Source organism: Spermophilus citellus, assembly GCF_964194105.1.
Source record: "Spermophilus citellus genome assembly, chromosome: 5".
NCBI classification, from domain to species: domain Eukaryota; kingdom Metazoa; phylum Chordata; class Mammalia; order Rodentia; family Sciuridae; genus Spermophilus; species Spermophilus citellus.
Window position 1 is genome coordinate 83,966,644 of NC_138186.1, and position 20,395 is coordinate 83,987,038.

The following is a 20,395-nucleotide window of genomic DNA, read 5'->3' on the forward strand; positions in this document are numbered from 1 at the left end:
TCATACAGGTCATCCTGTGTGACTTCTTCTGAGGCCCTCTCTATGCCTAGACTAAAGAGCTCACAGAGACAGCCCCTGCATCCTGGCATCACCCTGATGAGCAGGTCTCTCTCCTCTTTGGGGTGCTCCCTCCCTCCCACTAATACTCCTGCTACAGGTATCTTTTTACTGATGAAGAAATTTTTGCAGATTGAATTGCTTGAGACATTCAGCTAATAGGTTCAATGCAAGGACTAGTTCTGTTTGACTCAGGACATTAACCTTTCAAAAAATAAATATTAACCTCTAAATCATTAACAATATTAACAAATATAATTATTATATATAGTAAAATATTAACAACTGTTAAAAAGTCTTTTGGCAGAGGTTGTTTTCCAAGTGTGGGATACAAATTAGGCTCATTTAAGCTGGAAGATAAGGAGGGATAAATATTTAAAATGTTTAGCAAAACATTTTTTCTACTTAGTATTTATGTAGCACTACTCAGACTAGTACTAAAACTTAAAACCTAAAAAATTAAGCCTTGTTTTCCTAGAAAATGAATGAAAACGAAACTCAGTTTCTAAGAATCTGTATTATTGGTGTCAGCATTTGAAGGGATAGCACATATGTTGAAAGATTAAGCCATGTTGTGTGTGCGTGTGTGTGTGTGTGTGTGTGTGTGTGTGTGTGTGTGTATCATAACAGACTTTACTTAGCAGACTTCTATTTAGGTGCACTGAGCTGTATACTTAGAGAGAGGTGGAAGAAAGTTGGAATGGAGCCACAGTGAGACAGTGAGCAGACCTGGTTTAATAACTGCTGTAATGTATAATCTGACGCAAGAGATATGTAGCAAACAGTTGCCACCTACTAATATAGGTTTCTAAGCAAAGCCAACATGACTTTCAGCAAATTTTAGTCTGTTTGGTAGATACTTAAGTTGTGCCATATAAGGCCTGACTTCATTTTCTAAACTCATAACTACACAAGTGCTCAAAACTGGCAGTTATGGCTGTTAATTCAACTTCTACAAAATCTTACGTTCCATAAGAATTGGTTATATACGATATATATATAATGTACATACATCTAATACATATTATAAATAAGTGCTATAAATTTTGAGGTTTTATATTCTCTTATATGTTTATACTGCATGGAGAGTAGCATTAGAAGGAAAATAAATCAATTTTTCCTAAATAACTTTACATAACAAAAAATTAGGAATTACAAATGACTAGAGTTGATCTGGATTTGGAAATGGAAAGCCATTTGTATAACCTCCAAGTGGAGGTAAATATTGTTTAAATCTGCAAACCAGATCACAGAAACCAAGTTATTCTAAAGCTTAGTTTGTATAATCACAACCTGTATGAGATGGAAATCTTAGACAGCATGAGGCATGCACTGAAAAAAAGAGATGGAAAGCAGAACCTATGATGTCATTGCTCATTACATGGGACAGTCATTTATCTAATTAGTAATGGAGTAGGTCATTGCTCATTAGTAGAAAATAGTATTATTTTATAATTGTGTATTTTAAACATGATTGCATTACTGATTGTCTGGTTATTGTCACAGATGTACTCAGAATTGTGGAATCTCAAGATAAGAGGAAGGTTAAAAGCTATCTAGAGCCCAAAAATATCTTAGCCAAACTGTCACCCAGTCAAAACTTAACTAACACCTCCAAGAGATGAAATAAACCCACCACCTCTCCAGACAGCCTGTATCATTCTTGAACTACTTAAAAAAAACATAAAGAAAAGGAAAGCAACCATTCCTTACCTATGGCAAATAATGACTTAGTGCTTCTAAGATGTCCATCTCTAACCTAAGGGTTAGACTCCTTGAAGTTTAATAAAAAGCTAATAATTTATAGCTAGCAAATAAAATCCACAAACTTGAAAGCAGTGGAGTTCCAAGTCTCATACCAATAAAGTCGAGAGTATAGACAAAGCCCAGAGACTGAATGTAGCAGTCTCTGAAAGCCAATGCAAGGCTGAGACGAAACGCATCCTGATTTCACAAATGTTAGACCAAAGCAAACTGAAAGGAGAGGGGAACATCAAAGAACCAGAATTTTGGCAGATCAAGATGATAAGCAGACAGAAAGAAAACTAGCCAAAAACTAACATAAACATACTAATCTTACTAACCCCAAAATCTGAATAGGTGAGCCAAAACCAAAAGGTAAGGAATGCTAATAGTGTGAGATGAAAACAGGAAAATAGGAGTGTGCTTTGCAATGACCCATGCTCCTATCTCTATCGTATAGACAGGCAAAATGGAAAACCTCTTCAAAACTGAGTGCCTATTTGTCTCATATGGATAATTTTCCACTCTCTTTTACTTTATTTGTAAAATTATAGCATCATGAAGGATTATAATTAGGACAGACTTGAAACACACCCTCCCCCATTTCATGGATCAAGAATATATAAAGTCCTCCCATATCCACAGCAGCAAGATTTTAATTCTCTCAAAGTCAAAATCCAGAATTCATGTCCTCAAAATGCTATTACTAGATAAGACCACTCACTCCAATTTAGACACAAAGAGATGTCACAGAGAAGGCCATACACACAAAAAAAATTAATAGCAAATTATATTTGTGTTTATGATGCCTATTACTATATCAGCAAAGCCAAGAAAAAGGCAAACCCTAGTTGATTTGCTAAAGAACAGAAGTTGTTATATCTCTTGACAATGTTGCCTAACAACTTGCCATTAGCTGGCGCTATTATAATAGAGATAAATAGTGTTTGTTTTAGTAAGTAACATGTTTATTCTGGACAGGTTACACACTGTTTGTCTTCTCAGACTCATTTTAGCAGTTTTTTAAATACTTGTATTATTTAACAGTACTTTTGAAATTTGTTTTTAAAAGTACTATTTTTATATTTTGTTCCAGGGCATTCTTGGCTCAGGTTTTGCATTAAAAGTACAGGAACAGCACCGCCAGAAACACTTCGAGAAAAGAAGGAACCCAGCTGCCAACCTCATTCAGGTAAATGGCAATTCAATAGGTAAACCACAACATCTGTCTCCGTCAGTGCTAGATGGGTCATTTTCAAATCTCTGTGCTTCTTTATTTTGTGGAGCTACTATTTTGTCTGCTTTTAAAAAATAAAGTCAGGACTTAATGAACAGTCTTGGGTTTGGGCAGGTATTTCCTCTCTCCCAACAGAAATATATATTTTTCAGCAAATGATCTAAGCATTATCCAGACTAATTAACCTTACCAGCAAGACTATGTAGAAATGAGCAGTTTGGTTTCTCCTGGAATGACCTAATGTGTCTTATGAATGATTGGTGAAACATAACCGATCATTAAGTAATGAAACAGGGGCTGGGGATGTGGCTCAAGTGGTAGCGCGCTCGCCTCGCATGCGTGCGGCCCGGGTTGGATCCTCAGCACCACATACCAACAAGGATGTTGTGTCCACCGAGAACTAAAAAATAAATATTAAAAATTCTCTCTCTCTCCCCTCTCTCTCCTCTCTCAGTCTCTCTTTAAAAAAAAAAAGTAATGAAACAGAACATGGCCTTGTTCCCTGTGTGACAGTTAGCTTCCTCCAGCCAGATGTATGCCCGGGCTGAAGAACAACAGATGTGTTTAGAGTGTCAAAGTATAGTGCCTGTGACATTGCTTTTAATGTTGTCTAGGGCAATCACTTGAAAGAGTTATCTTATTTTAAGAGCTGGTGGTATTATGGGTTACATCCATGATGGAGGATATGAAATAATAAGCATATTACTTGAGGCGAGCTCATCATATATTGATGTTGTTAAGCATTTCGTTTTCTTTACGATAACTCAGAATTTGCTTTAGCACTAAAAGAAATGAGCTATCCTTTTGCTCTCCATATCTTTTGGGTGTGGAACCATCCTAGAACCAGGTTAAGAATCACAAAATATATTTTTTGCCAGACTCATAAAGTGACGTTGGTACTTAATTATAGGTAAGATAATTCTACAATCTAAAGTTTTTTCCCCATTCTGCCAGGGACTTAAGCTCCAGAACTTGTAAACTGGAGGTGTTTGGGATGGCAGTCCCAGGTACTTGGAGGCTTGTCTTCATGTAATAGGAAGCAACCATTTGAACCCTTAGCCTTGCAGTTCCTCCAGTACAGGAGGAGCTAGGGAAAGGAGGGAGGAGAGAACATCGGTTATACCATGAAAGAGATCTGTTCATGTCTAATGGCTAAATAAGAACATTAATTGTTAAATCAGCCTATTCTACAACTATTGACTCAAAAAAATGATCTTTCCACATGACTTCTAATACAAACCACTTTTTAAATTTCCAGCTTTAAAAGAACACAAAAGAGAAAGAAAACTTAATTTTCTTAAAGGAAAAGATCCCCTAAATACTAAAAATGTATGAGCTGATGCCAAACAAAGATCAGCAGAATGAAAGGAGGACACACACAAAACACTCAGCCCCCAACTCCGAGCCTTTCATCCTTTAGCACTTCCAATAAAATCTTCTCTTTACATATTCTTCTCTTTAATATCCCTTCCCTCTAGAAAAATGTTTCCAACCTGTGAGTGAAAGGTTATTTGATAGGTTTCTTGCTTCCATCTGGGCACCAAATCCTGTCCTTGTAAGGAGCCGATAACACATCTTACCTCTTACATCTTAAAACCTCTTAGAATATCAACTGTTCTGTTAGCAAGTGAGCCGTTGTAGGAATTTCTCTGCATATATCAATTGTGATGCTATAGGGCTATTCTGCCCAATACAATAACCACAGACTCCATGTAGCTACTTAAATATAAATTAATTAAAATAAAAAATCCATTCCTTTGTAGTACTAGATACTTCTCAAGTGCTCAATAGCTTTAAGTGGCTATTGGATACCATATTACATAATACAGATGTGGAGAAAAACAGCAGGAACTTTTCTGATCTGACTTGTCATTATCAACTACTAAACTGTGCAAAAACAATTTCCAAATGAACTTAAAAATAAATTGCTATTTTCCTACATTAAATCACTGGAGCAAGGCATTTATATGTCCACAGCCTAACTACGGCAAGGCCTGCAGCACAGGTAACCTATAAAAGGTGGGGAAGATGCTGATTGAACAGATTTGCTTGGAGGCTTAGAATTTTACTTTATGGAACTTGGTTATATAACATATATCACAATCAGCAATTAAACTTGTAAAAATTGAGGTAAATATAGAGCAAAATCATGATTTTTTTTACTTAAATTTCCAAAGTATATATTGTTCTTAAGCAGAAACTAATAGAAAATACAGTACTTGAAGTGTTGAAGAACACCTTTAAAATATAATCATAGATTCATAAATCAAAATAGAATTTACTAATTTAAAAAGTAACTGCTCGCTCATTCAAATGCAACTTACTTATTTATTATACATAGGAATAATATAACTATTAATTCATTGCTTCTCCTTGATATAGTTTTTGGACAGAATTCAGGGCTTTAGGCCTTGATTATATCTTATAGAAATTTATTTTTAAGGATGAACTAGATTGAAAAGCAAGCCTCATTTGCTGATCATTCATTTTCTTACCCAATAAACCTGACTTGATTTGCTGAACATACAAAGCATCAAGACCCAAAGCAATCTCATTTGTTTTAAGCCAGAGCCACTCTCATCCTACAAGGGCAAGTGAGATGCCCAGATTGCTTTGTCATTTGGTTGGTGATAGAACTAAATTAACCAGCATTTCAGGGTTTTAGGGAAAAGCTTAAAACCCCAGAAGTTTGCAGCAAATTTAGCTGTGTCAATATCTTTGCATGATTCATTTAAATTAACTTTTCATTTCAAGTGGAGCAGTCTGGGAAAAGAAATCAGCTCTCAGTAACGTTTTGAATACCTGCCCAAATGTCACAACTTTTATTAATAATGCCTAAGACTCATGAAGTGCTTTTTAGTTTGCAGAGTGCTTCTAATACACAATATTACTTGATCCTCAAGATAAGCCTAGGAAAATCTAGGTCCAAAATTCTTGCTGTCTGAATCCAAATCCATTACTCTTTTGAAAAAACAACCTTGCACCTTCATATAGGCATTTTTGAGCTTTGGGGTTAACATTTAAAGACTCTCCCAACCCATGTCAGAGTTTTGCCTCTGTAGAAGATGGACCAATTCAGGGTACAGCGAAGACGCTTTCCTAGAAACAGAAGCAAGGGAATTGAATAAAAATTTGAGAAATCAATGCTGATAGAATTCATTTCCTTAAAGGAGTCAACTAAAAAAATGTTGCTTTTGAGGATGCTAACTGTCCTAAAAGAAATATATATATATATATATATATATATATATATATATATATAAAAACTGGCTTCCTCTAATGGCATAACTTGATCTTTACCAAGTTATCCTCAAGTAAGGCTGCCAATCCATAAGCTCAAGCCACTTATACAGACTATACATCTTTTTTAGTGCTTTGACCATAAATAAGAACAGAATCAGGAAAAAATTCCATATGTTAAAAAAATGATAGCAGAGAAAAATAATAGGGAAGATAAGATTGTGAAAATCTCCAAGAGGGCACCTTAAATAGAGTACAGGAAAACTGAAGAGGGGAGATTTTACCAGATAAATATTACATTATTCTCCAGAACTGGGTGTCAGAAGTGGCCACCATAAAAGAGTATACAAAATGCCCAGCACAGTAAACCAAAAACTTCATACCAAGATTATCATAATGAGATATCAGAACACTTCCAACAAAGAAGATCCTAAATGATTTCTGAGAAGGACATATCCACAGGAACAAGAATCAGCATGGCATTGAATATCTATCTCATTAGTAACTCTAAAATTAGAAGACAGTGGAATAATACATCCAAAATTATGGAGGAAAATTACTTCCAACCTAGAATTCTATCCCCAGCCAAACCAGTCATGGAGAACAACAGTAGCACAAAAGCATTTTTAGACATAAAGATCTCAAAAACTTACCTATTATTTTTCCTTACCCAAGAAACTACCTGGATAGGACTGTCCTTCCAGAAGAAGATGAACCAAGAGAGGAAGAGACATAAGATTCAGGGAATAAGAGTCCCATCTCTACAGCGATAAGGAAGGGAAGCGCCCCCCCCCCCATGGCAACAGGCACAGCAGGCTGGATAGCAGAGTGAGCAGGAGGCTGAGTGATCCAGGAGAAAGATCTTCAAGGACACACAAAAACAGAACTGACAGATTCCACCACGCATTTGACGTGAGAAATTTTATAGTTCTGTAGGAAACAGCAGGAATGTCTTCATAATAGTTACATAAAATCAAATCAATAAACTAAAATAGAGCAGTGATAACTCAAGAAAAACAAAAAAATTATAGAGAAAAGAATGAGTATTTATAGTCTGTTACATTGCTAAACTAGGAAGAGTAGTTACATGCTTACAATAATGAAAACACTAATAACTAAAATTGTTGTAAGGATGAGAGGAGGGGAAGAGGGCATATAAGTGGACCATGTTATTATCTTTCATGATAGGAAGTTAATTGATGATGCCTAAAACTGAAAAATCAAGAAATAATAGTATGAGCATAATCCTTCAGAATAGAGATTCTTGGGCTGGGGTTGTAGCTCAGTGGTAGAGCACTTGCCTAGCACATATGAGGCACTGGGTTCAATCCTCAGCACCACATAAAAATAAATAAATACAATAAAGGTATTGTGTTCATCTACAACTAAAATTTTTTTTTAAAAAAAGAAAAGGGATTCTTAAAAATAGAAATGACAGCCAGGCTTGGTGGTACATACCTGTAATCCCAGCATCTTAGGAGACTGAGGCAGGAGGATCGTGAGTGCAAAGCCAGCCTCAGCAATTTAGTGAGGCCCTAAGTAATTTAGCAAGATCCTGTCTCTAAATAAAAAAATATATAAAAAAGGGCTGGGGGTGTGTCTCAGTGGTTAAGTGCCCCTGGGTTCAACCCCCATCACCAAAAAGAAAAAAAAGAACTTCCATACTAATATATCTTTGTATGGTCAGCTGAAACCTTCTGAACTGTTTCCAGAAATGGTCAAGCTTGCCATAGGTGTGCTACTTCAGATAGAGCAATTAAATACTTCCAAAGCTGAATTATATTACATAGTACTTTTGATCACAGAAAAAAAGTTCAAACTTTTTTAGCTACCTAGAGCACCACCTTCACTTGATAACTAGCAAATTTGGTTCTTACTTTTCTTCTTGTTAACTTATCCTTTGGAGTAGATACACCATGTAAATCAGCCTTGGGAAAGTGCTGTTTTTCTCTTGCCAACCACTATGTGATTTGGGTTTTAAAATGTAGGAACATTAAGTACTGGATCCTGCAAATGTGGACTTGAATTTCAGCTACTAGAAGCAATCAGCTGAGATGTAGGGCAGGACATAGTTATTAAGAATTCTCAGAGCAATGGAGTTACACTTCTCTCTGCCTTTTTAACCGTTGACTAATATCATCCCTGGAATAGATGCCACTTGCCCCTTCTGTACCCCTAATTTACAAGGCATTTTTGGGAGAACAGTAATGAAGGGAAAAAGAGCTTAGCTGTTGAGATCAATTTTATTAAAAAGAGCAAGAAGCCAGGTTCTATTGTAAAAAGAAAGAAAAGAAAAGAAAAAAATCTTCAATTTTCTCAGCATAGCCTCTTTTGGCCCCAATTCTCTATAACATTAACAGATAGTGCCTTGTCCCATTTTTTTTTTTTTGTATTGTTGCTTTGGATTTTTTTTTCCACTGGTTTCAGATAATGCACAGACCCTACTGTATACATGTAGTTCTACATGAGCTCTGCTTTTAGGGTATCAAGAGCTCACATATATATCATACCTGCTACAGAAATTATTTAACTAAAGCAGCCAACCATATCCTGATAGCATCAGAGGATCTCTAGGCCCCACCACTACAGAAGCTGCAATAACAAAGTCAATGGATTTTCATTGATTATTCTAGTCACCCTAAAAATTGTATATGTGGTTGCAAAAACTATCATTTCAAGTTGATAGGCTAGTAATTGCTTTATTGTCTATAAGATGTCAAGATGCTTACCACAAATTTCCATAGATTTATTGGTTAAATCAACATGAGCCATGAGAATGAAGCTTCAGGCAAGGAATCCTGATTGAAAATATAAAAACCTTTCTTGGAAACATAAAAAAGTCCCTCAGGTTCTACTATATATTTTTCTAATTTTTCATGTCATTTCCTGAGCATTTTACTGAAGTATAATGTGCATGCGGAAAAGACCACATTTCCTACAAGAACTCAGCACCCTGCATCACCAACACTCAGATAAGCAGAGCATAACCTCCTGTGTGCCCTTTCTCAGTCACTGTTGCACCAGGGTAGCCACTGGGCTCCCTTCTAAGGATAGATTAGTTTTCCCTGGTTTTTGTACATAATGTTAAAGTATTCATTTCTGTCTTGTTTCTTTCACTCAGCATTATTCATATGACGTTCACCCATATTGTTGAGCATAGTTAGAGTAAACTATTACCATGTAGTGTTCAATTGCATGACCATACCACGAATTTCCTGCTTTTGCTACTGTTGATAGATATCTAAGGCATTTTCAGCTTTAGTTTATGAAGAAATTAGTGCATATCTTTTGGTGTACATATATAAACATTTCTGTTAGGTATTTACCTAGGAATGAATAACTGTATCATAGGAACTGTATATGTTCAATTTTAACAGATCTTCCAGACAGTTTTTCAAAGTAGTTGCGCCAATTTTTTACTATTTATTCAGCTTACTTTTATTCAATGATATGCTGCTCAGGAAAGGGAATATAATTAGATCACTTTTTTCCTTCATTGTAGGTTTCAAAATCATGACTGATGGTTATATAGCAGGGATATGACCCATTTAAATGAATTTGCCACACAAAATAGAATACTCTGAGTAATGAATCATAATAAAAACTTTTCTCTGAGGAGATTAGTGCAAACATTTGATCATTAGAGATGCTTGCAGGGCCATTGCAAAGGGATAAATTTACCAAATTCTACATGGGAAAGTAAGCTCAGGCAGTCTCTCAAATGGACAGTTCAAATAGAAGGTCTTTCAACCACAGTGATCAAGCATTTAGTAAAATCCCCACTGGAAGACTGTCACCAAGAGCCAGGCAACTGGAGGTGCTGTCTCAACCCCACCACGCTTGTATAAATCTCTTCATTTATCTGAGCACTTTTGTTCTCATCTACAAAATGGGGATCTTAATCCACACTTTGATTGTAAGGATCATGTGAAAATATCTCATTTTATGAATGTCAGGAATGATTGCATGAAGTAGACAGAGCTTATCTTTTTACATCACAGAGATATAAATATATTCTTAGTTCATGATATTAAATCCTTTGGTGTTTTCCACTTATATTCCTAGAGATACATCCCTCCCAATCTTGTTTTGGCTCTGTTCTGGTTATCACTATTTTCATTTTTAGCAATAGAACTACTTTATGGTTCATCTTCAGGGACATCACTAATGAAATCATTATCATACCCTGGAGGTCATTAGTTTACTAGTTAGTTCACTAGTTGCATAGTGGATTTTGGTAATTCTTTGCCTCTATCTTTTCAAATATTGCTCAAAGATCACTCCCTAGAATGCATATCTCTGCTCAGGTAGTTTATCTAACTAGTATCTTGGATATCAGTATGTATTGAATGAGTTACTCATTGCTGATTTTGTTTTTGGATAATATAGTATTTTTTCCTAACCAATTCAAAAATTGAGTTATGATAATACTTTTTGACATTTTTGCTTTTTGACACAAGTTGTTTTGAAAATTATTTTGATATAGCAGAATCTGTGCAGCAATCAGCTGAAAATACCAAAGTAGACTTCTTCTTCCTTTGGGAATTTATTAGGGATAAATATGACAAAGAAAAGACTTTTTTTAGTTTGTTGATGGACCTTTATTTTATATATTTATCTGACATTCGAACCCAGAGCCTCACACATTCTAGGTAAGCTCTCTACCATGGAGTTAAAGCCCCAGTCCCAAATAAAAAATTCTTAATGTGCATAACTTAATATTCTGCCTGTTATGTCATTCTATTTCCTACTCTTTTTTCTTTTCTTTTTCATGTCCCCACGTGTGCCACATGCAGTGTGTTTGGCGTAGTTATGCAGCTGATGAGAAATCTGTTTCCATTGCAACCTGGAAGCCACACTTGAAGGCCTTGCACACCTGCAGCCCCACCAAGTAGGTATCTATGTGACAGCTGGTGCTCTAGTTGAGTCTTTTCAAGTTTGTTAAACAAACCTTATACACAGAGAATGTCAATTTTTGGCTTGTTATTCTCTATTGCTCTTAAAGAGATTTATACCTGTTTAGCAACTTAAGCACAAAACTGTATGGAATCAGTATCATTCCTCACATGCACAGGCCAGGATTAAAGATTAAAGGAATGTAAACTTTTATATAGACTTCTTTCTGCTATTTCATGCTTTTTCATCTCATAAAGTCCACCAGAACCCTAAAGGAGAGCATCACAGTCCCTGAAAGCAAATTACTTATCTTCTACTCATCACCTGTCTTCAGAAGGGGAGTGCCTTGAGAGCAATATATCGCCTCATATTTAAGTCTGTCAAAGTCATTGCTCATCTGGATCCACTTACAGGGTGGTTCGTGAGCTTTCAGTTACAGATCAAACTAATATCAGCAGGAAAAAACAAAGGAACGAGAAGAATTGAAGTCCAATAGAATTAGAAATTTTAAGTGAGGCAATGGGACCAATCAGATTAAAATTTGGAACTAACATTCAAGATTTTAAAGTCATACTATTACTGCCATTCCTATTTCATTGGCCAGAGCCAATCATCCAGTCATGCCAAAACTCAAAGGTTTGGGAAAGTATAACCCTACCATGTACCTAGAAGAAGGAAAGAACCTGAGACATTTGAGCAGAATTAAGGATTACCACAAGGATCTTTAATTTTAAAAAGTCCACAGTCCTAGAATCCTCAACTCCAGTTCAGCTTACAGAGCACATATTAAATCATAATTGCCATCTAATTAAAGAAGCCCTCACTGAAGCACCAAAGCAAGTAAGTCCTGACAAAGACTCCCTGTGAGTCCCTCAGCTTGATCCGAGGTGTCAGTCCTTCAGATTGTTCCAAAGGTAGTAGATTGTTCATCTGGCTTAGTGTTTTATGGCACTAGCCATTTACCTTCATAGCCCAACAAAACCTTAGTCTCAATGGCTTCATGGGATTCAAGGGGCTCACCACTGTGACTCAGAAAGGCCATGTTCTTATTGATTGGGAAGGGAGAGAGGCAGCAGAAATCTTCATGACTTGCCTCTGGGCATGGCTGCTGTGTGGAGGCAGCACCATGCTTAGTGTTGGGGTGCATCAACCCAATCATTAACTAACAGGATTTATTAAGTGACTTTACTGTCTTGCTCTGGGCCTCAATTTTCCTACCCACAAAGAAAAGGACAAGAGCTGTCAAGGTGGTTCCTAAGTGCTAATGGAACACATATCCTAGAGGTCAGTAGCTAAAACCATCAGGACAGAGATAGTCATAGAAACACCTCCCACCCACCCTTCCTTCCCACACTGCCTCAGGATTTTAGAAAGGATGGAACCTTATCAAGGACAGAAGCCTGGATGCTGTTGAGTGAATGTGCAGATGAAACTCCTTTCTTCATTTAGATCTTGAAATTTAGTTGAAGTCCTTTTATTGAATAGTAGATCCTTTCAAGCTGTTGGTATAGAAATTCAAAAAAAAAAGGAACACAACTCTTGTGTCATCTATTCCTTGGAATATGAGTAAAAATGGGAATTATATAGACATTATATTTCTTATCTTCTTAAAGATTCTAGATAAAGATAAAAGAATAAGGTTAGTAGGAAAACTGATAAAGGGTTCTCAAATAACAGAAGAGAGTGGTCTGTTGCCATATGTGACTATTCCACTTACTGCAGTTTGGGATTAAAAGTCATTCGGAAGCCTAGAAAACCCAGGCTGCATCAGTTATTATTTTACTCGTCATTTTTTTATTTTCCTCTGATATTTTCCATTTAAAATGGGAGTGGAGGTAGAGAAGGATCGACATCTGTGCCTGCTTCCCCTCTGTCCTGTTGTGCCCCTCAGCCCATGTCCTCATTCACCTTTCCCTGCAACCTCATTGGCCTCTGAATCTCAACCCCATTTACTGAAGAGCATTTATATGTCCTGAATGCCAGCAGTCTCTAGTGCAATTTATAGAAACCTGGGTATCTGAACATCTCTCTTTCCAATGATACTTCCTTGTTCTCATGGTTCTCGCTATTGATGTTATTGTTGTTCTTTCAATTGGTGTTGTGATGGAACTTAAGGGCTACTCCCCAAGAATAATATTCATTGCACAAAAAAAGTCAAAAGCTTGCCCACAATTTTAATGTATTCAGAACCTTTGCTTTAGAAAGAAAACCTAGTCAGGCTTCTAGGTTCTTGAGAAGAATAATTTACAATGACTTAGAGGGATATTTTTACATTTATAATTAGCTGGCTTGTTGAATGCAGAGTAATGTTGTAAGAAAAACAGCAAAGCTTTTGTTATTTCTATAGTGCCCTTCCTTTATCAGCAGCTAAGAACTTCTGGAGAGAAATATAGTATTTCTATATATCCATTCAACAAGCATTCCCTGAACACCTGTTGGGTGCCAGGCACTGTTCTAGGCACTGGGGAGTCTGAGAGAAAAACAAACATGATTGAACCTCAGGGCTTAGGAAGTCTATATGCAATGGATACTGGAAATAAATTTAAAAAGTAAAATACAAAACATGTTAGATAACAAAAAGTGCTAAGGAGGACAGAAAAATAAGGAATTTAGGGAGTATCAGGGGCTGCAATTTTAAATGAGAAGTCGGGGGAAAGAACACATTACTAACATCATCACCAGCAGCAGCAGCAATGGTAGTTATCACTGAAAATCAGCAGCCCCATGCTCTGCTTCCCCACAGTTTTAGAAATACAGTGGGACGTTGTGACTCCACAAGCTCCTCCCAAGGAGTAGGATGAAAGAGTTTAAGAAACAGAGGTGTCAGGGAGAGAGGCAGGCAGCGGGGACATGCCGCACCCACTCAATTCTGCCAGGGGTGCAAACCAGCAGTTTCCTACTCTCTCTTTTTCTGGCCTGCATGTCTCTTATGTACACCTTGGAGATCTGAGATGCTACTTCAAAGTGTTGTTCAGACAGAAGGATTTATAGAAGGAAAGGTTTGCCTTGATTTTTCTTCTCAGAGTGAGCAAAAGCTATGCAAAGGGTGAAACGTGGGTAAATGTGCTATTTTAGAGGATGAGTCAGACATATTCTATGAAGCTGTAAGGAATTATCAAACTCTAGGAATGCCACAAGTTTCCTTAAGAAGTCAGAAGTTAGATTCTAACATAAGGCCTTCCCATTCAGTCATGACAAATACGAAGACCCCCAGGGAAGAGAGGTGCCTACCAGGGGCCCAAGGCTCATTTGCTAGGAGTGGTGACTCTGCACGGTGCTGCCTAGACCTGAATTTGCTCCCATGAATTATTAAAAATGCTACTCAACAGTAGACTAAAAGAGTTCTAATGTTTTGTTGTTTTGTTTTGTGGAACTGGGAATAGAACTCAAGGGCACTCAATCACTGAGCCACATCCCCAGCCCTTTTTGTATTTTATTTTAGAAGACAGGGTCTCACTGGTTGCTTAGTGCCTCACTTTTGCTGAGGCTGGCTTTGATCTCACGATCCTCCTGCCTCAGCCTCCTGAGCTGCTGGGATTACAGGTGTGTGCCACCATGCCCGACACTCTAATACGTTTTTTATGTATCTTATTTATTCCAAGCAAATTCATATTTTATACTATAGAAAAAAAAAATCTACCTCAACAAGTGGCTGAAGTAAAAGGCCACAGTTACTGATTAATGAATCCAAATTTAGAACTCAAACGTCTCCCTAAGGCACAGAGACTGGAGCTCCTTTGTAACTTGCAACCTTCTAATGCCAGTCGGATCAGAACCACTTTTTCTTACCCATGAATAACCTTGGTTAATGAAGAGCTTTTGGCTATATGTGGGCAGTATTGGATTTGCTAAGTAAATGTGCTATCTCAGATCTGTACCACAAAGAACATATGTTGGAAAGTTGAGTATATTTATTATAAGTGAATGCCTTTGTGGCTTGTACTTGAAAAGGGCTACTTAAAGTACTTGATTCCCCAGTCTCCAATTTGGCCATTATCAAGTGCTGTAAATGTATTCACCGGTTTATCATCATTTCTCTTCTGTCTGCACGCACCTGAAGGAAAGAACAAGGGGAAGCATCAAGCAGGTTTGTGATTTCTCTTTTGCTACATGTTTGTTTATAAATCTGATGCCTAACAGATGTTTTAAATGTGTCTCATGAGTAAAATCGATCAACAAATTCAAGATGATTAAAAGTGACCTTTCACAAGATTGCCTGCAAAGTTTGCTGGGTTTTATTGATTGTTCTCCCTATGGAAGCTGCAGCATCTTTCCCTAACTCACTCACTGCTTTTAACAATCTGCAGGACATAGAACATTGGGTGTAGGGAGGATTATGGTCTTTGATTGTTCCTTGCTACCATCTTCCCGGTCTTATCCAAGTATTCAAATACAGTAATCTAGATAGTTAAAAAAAAGAAAAGAAAAAATTCTGATTGTTATGGGCTCAGAAAACAGTCTAGGATACACTTTTCTTCATTAGAGTCCTTCTTTGGATGTGAAAATTTTTTATTTTGTTATTTTTTGGCTAGAGGTGAGAACCATTTCTCTAGGATATCCCCAGAGCATTCAGCAGTGAGGTTTACTCGGGTTTTATAATTCAAAAGAAGAACCCTCTCCATCCTTCAGGAAGAAGACAGCCCTCCAAAACTTCTCCAAATAATTCATGTTCATTTTTGTGTGTGTGCTCTGGAAGGAAGTGCCTGAGTGGAATTAGACCTAGAGGGAGTAGAAGATAAAAGAGAACATTTTTATTTGTTTTAATGAATACCAGGAAGGGTATAGATTCAGGAGCAAAGCCCTGAAGGACAGAGCCAGTGGACCCCCAAACTGATGGTGTAAGGAGTGGCAGAGTCTAAATAAGTGCCCGGGAGGGAGGAAGGGGTACAGTTTTCTTCCTATCATTGCCACTTGTTTCAAGAAACAGGAAGCAAAAGCATCTCCCCCACACACACCTGGAGTTGGCTTCTAGGTGGGAGCCACTGTAAATCCAAGGATTGTTTCTTTAGCCTTGTATTGTTATAATAATGACATTAATTATAAAATATTTGTTCAATATTTAAATTAGTTTAGAAAGTTCACTTGGAATAATAAGGCTATAGGCTTTCATTTCAACATTAGCACTTAAAAAGATTTTTAAACCAAGACATGAATGCATGCATCTGTGACAGGAGACAGATAGGGTAGGACACACAACATCGAGCATTCCTTTGGGTACATGGGCCTGTACAGGGATGGCTTTAAGGATCCTCTCTTACTTGATAGCCACAGAGTTAGAGAAAGGGACATTGAGTGTTCCCAAGTGATACTTCCAGAAAATGTTAACTGCCTAAAGAGTTGTTCTCTTCCACCTTAGAAATATTTCTAACCAGGGAGAGTTCTAGTCATTAGTCTCAAAACTCTCTTTGCACAAACACTGGAAGGGACCAACAAACAAATTCTAATCATTTGCCCTTTTTCCAGGTTCTGTGCAGACCTTTCCATCCTTCTATTGTGACAAATTTACTTGGAAAAAAATTATACAAAACACATCATGGCCACTATAAGCCATTTTAGTCTCTCTGGTAATATTTTTAAAACTTCCCTTGTCTTCGGAGTTATCTACTTCAAATTATCTCCAAGGGTGATTTGTCTCCAAGATTCTAAGGGCAGCGACCACCTTTGGCATGAATTACAGCACTATCTGAGAGTAAGATCACCTATCTTGCTTTCATCCTCCAAAACAGAGCTGTTGACAACCAAAGGGGAAGTTTATAAATCCTGTAGAGGTGAGTGAATGAGTGTGACTCCATGGCAGGGCTTTGTGGGGGTCACTTCTAGCCGGCAAGCTTTCCAAGACAACAAAGAAAAGATAAGATGAAAGTGTCACTATTGAGCTTCTGCTCACTAATCCAAACATGAGTCTCCTCGTCAGCAATGCAAAAAGACTACCAATCAAATTTTCTAAATTTCACATGTATCTAATTAAATGTATTCTGCATGTTTGGGACTGAGGTTGTCAAAGATAACTCACCCATGAGTTTGAATATGTACTGCACCACAGAACTGAGTTTATGACTTAGAAAATTTCTTACTTCCCTGCAGTCATTGGACACCTGGCAAAACTACCTTGAAACAAATCTCATACTACTACTTAGCCTAGATACCTTACTCCATGCTTCATTCTTCATACATTTAGGTCTCCTATCTCCAACTATCTGTTGCACCACCTGTGTAAAGTTATACAGAGAATGTGCTCAATTAATAATTCTTGGATAGAGTAATATAATGTCACTGACCTCATGTGAGGAGAGAAAACACAAACAGAAATGGAAAATTAGAAATATTTAAAAAGAGAGAGAAGATGATCAATTAAAAACATTGAAATAATCTGAAGGAAATAAGCTAAAGGCTCTCATTTTTTTAATTGACACATAAAATTTGTACATATTGAAACTCCCATTTTAATATTGCCTTAGCTTTCACCTTGTGCTCCACAGGCAATGGAATTTATAATGCTGCATAATGAATGCAGAAAACTATTGTAATGACAATAGCAATAACACCATCTTAGAAAATAATACATTTGTCCTTATCCAAGCAAAATAAGCATAAAGGAAAATGCATTTATAATGAGAGTTCTCCCTTAGAGAAGAGCAGCTCTGGATCCAGAATACTGATAATTAGTGCTTGACCCATTTCAAATGAACCAATTAGCACCACCCAATTGCAGAGTTCTGTTACTGTGCTTGGGGGCCCTTGGGTTATTGATAGTGATTTGGGTAAAAAGAATAGACAAGTTTCAGCCCAAGTAGGAACTTTCAGATATCTCAGATCATGGAATCTGCCCAGTCTTTCCTTTTCCTGGAATCTCCCCAGCACCTGACACTCACAGCCAGCACTGTAGACTGGGCCATCCACAGAGAAGCTCTTCTCTCTGCAGAATGGATGGAGGTCAAACACATTCACATAACCCTTACTTAATTATATTGCCTGCTTTGGAGTGTTCCTGATTTTTAAAAAAAAAAAAAAAAAAGTCTTTCTATACGGAAGTTAAGAAGTTAAACAAAATTCATCTGTGATTATCTCAGGCTAAGAAACGGTGTCATGTTGTTTATGACAGATCCAAAATTTTCAAAAAAATACAAACCATCGTCCCAAGAAAAGCTTTTTAAATATAGCTCAACTGAGCAATAGTTAAAATAATGTTTTTTTAGCTCTCTTCGGTACAGGGTTGGATACAAATTACTGTTAGTCTCAGCTGACCCTACTGTCTTCTTCCTCAATTTCAACCATGAAAACAATTTTTTGAGCATCATTTTAGTACTTATTTTTCTTCCCATGAAAATAGCTTTAATCTCATAATGAGATGGCAAATGTGTTTATTGATTTTATTCAAATTAATCATCTCATTAATAATCTTTCCAACCCATTTTTTTAAGTGGGACAGTTTTTCTCTATATGGTATAAATTGACATTTTCAGAGAATGGAATTTACCTGTGAGCCTCTCTGGCCACTTTAGTCTAGGATTCTCACCTTGAGGTCCTATATTTTTTCCTCCTTGACCAGGTCATCAGATAATGGTCAGTGAGTCGCATCACATGGTAACAGAAGGCTTGTACCTCTTCTTCCCTGGGTTTTTAATGCTACAAGAACAAATCATGCCATCTGAGATGTGAGGGATTACCTGCCATCCTCTGCCTCCATGTACCCTGTCTGCTTAGTCACTAATGGTTGGGCGGGTGCCAGCTTCATAGTTACACTGTCTTCCTTAGCAGCTGTTTTCAAAGCAACACTAGAACCCCCTCAGACTTCTCAGACAGCACACTATATAAACTGCTTTCACAGGTACTTGTGAGACTTATAAAGATGTATGTCTTAAAAGTTAAGGCACAAATAACATTCTTTCATTACATGAAAATCTTGTGCTATGGTCCACTGAGTGCTTTGTCCAAACAGCTCCAACATGGTTGTTTTATTGGGTTCTGAGACTGTGTGTGGCTCCTGGGATAGAACTCTAGAACACTTTTGGAAGAAATTCTTACACATCTCCTGCACTTATTTTCTGCATTTATTTTCCATTATTTACATTTTCTTTCTTACTTGTGCAATGAATGATCTGCATGTTTTGTTAAACTGAGCTCGATAAAACTGGACTTTATTTTTTCCAGCGTTGTCAGCTTGAGTCATTATTGGGAAAATGTTCAATTGTTTAAAACAAAAATCTTTTCAACACCATCTCTCCTTCTGTTCACATTTATTGTACATTATAATGTACACTTCACTGAAAGGAATTAATTCCCTTTTTAAAAACATCATAGGATTTAAAATAAGAATTTTTTTTTCAAACTAGCAACCTAGACTCTTTTCTTGTTTTTGTTCATGTAGTTATTTGACAGTTGGTTACTTATATTATCTTTAACTGCAGGCATTTTGCAGAAATCAAAATCTTTTTTTTTTACATTTCAAAGCAATTAATGTTATCTACCTCATTGATTTCTATAAATATTTATTCTTAAAATTTCTGAAGTATTTTATTCCTCAATCATTTATACTATGTTGTATTGATATTTACTAGGGGGGTTGCTATATTCTAAATTATCTGTGTTCTTCTTTTCTAATGAAACAGATGCTAACACATAGACTACCATCATTTATATTGCCTATTTCAAACCTAATTATTTCAACCTAACAATTAAAAGCATTGAATATATTTCAAGCAGCACAATTAAAGTACATAGTATTTACTGCTTAAGTAGTTTATGTATTTATATATAAAACGCAATAAAGCCAAGTGGCTTTGTTTTTAGAAAAAGAAAGAAAAAAAATCCCTAAGCACTTCCCTGGTGGTAAAATGCTTAGTAATGTGCTGCTCTATTTCCCTCACTCCTAGTAAGTTCTGTAGTAATAAGCAGAAGCTCTTCAGAATGTACACTTCACGGAAGCAGAGGTACCCAGCATCCCAGCTATTGACATGAGATTTGAGAATGCCAACTAACCTCAGGTGCATGACCAGGCTACACCGCCACCCCACCTGAGACCTGTTCACAGACTCACTACTCCTAGGGACTTCTTGAATGAGATTTTTCAGCCCGCTTGTAATTTTCCTTGTTGCCTGTTGCCTGCTTTGATACTGTCCACCACTGGGACAAATAGGCAGGGTCCCGCATAGTACTGGCAGTCAGCCCCTTGGCGCCTCCTTGTGGTTGGACTACTGCTGAGCTGCTGCACGCCTTGAATTG

At 37.0% G+C, this 20,395-nt stretch overlaps 1 protein-coding gene across 5 annotated transcripts in view; it reads left to right on the top strand.

Moving 5' to 3' along the window:
* Positions 1-20,395, top strand: part of KCNQ5 (potassium voltage-gated channel subfamily Q member 5) — a 551,365-nt gene that overhangs the window by 460,672 nt on the left and 70,298 nt on the right. For 2 of the 5 annotated variants that reach the window (XM_081293795.1, XM_081293799.1), the window contains 4 exons: positions 2,897-2,992; positions 11,074-11,168; positions 15,234-15,260; positions 20,047-20,103. In XM_081293795.1, coding sequence (XP_081149921.1) covers positions 2,897-2,992; positions 11,074-11,168; positions 15,234-15,260; positions 20,047-20,103 — 275 coding nt within the window. The remainder of the gene's footprint in view (positions 1-2,896; positions 2,993-11,073; positions 11,169-15,233; positions 15,261-20,046; positions 20,104-20,395) is intronic. The other 3 variants (XM_081293796.1, XM_081293797.1, XM_081293798.1) reach the window with 3 other exon arrangements.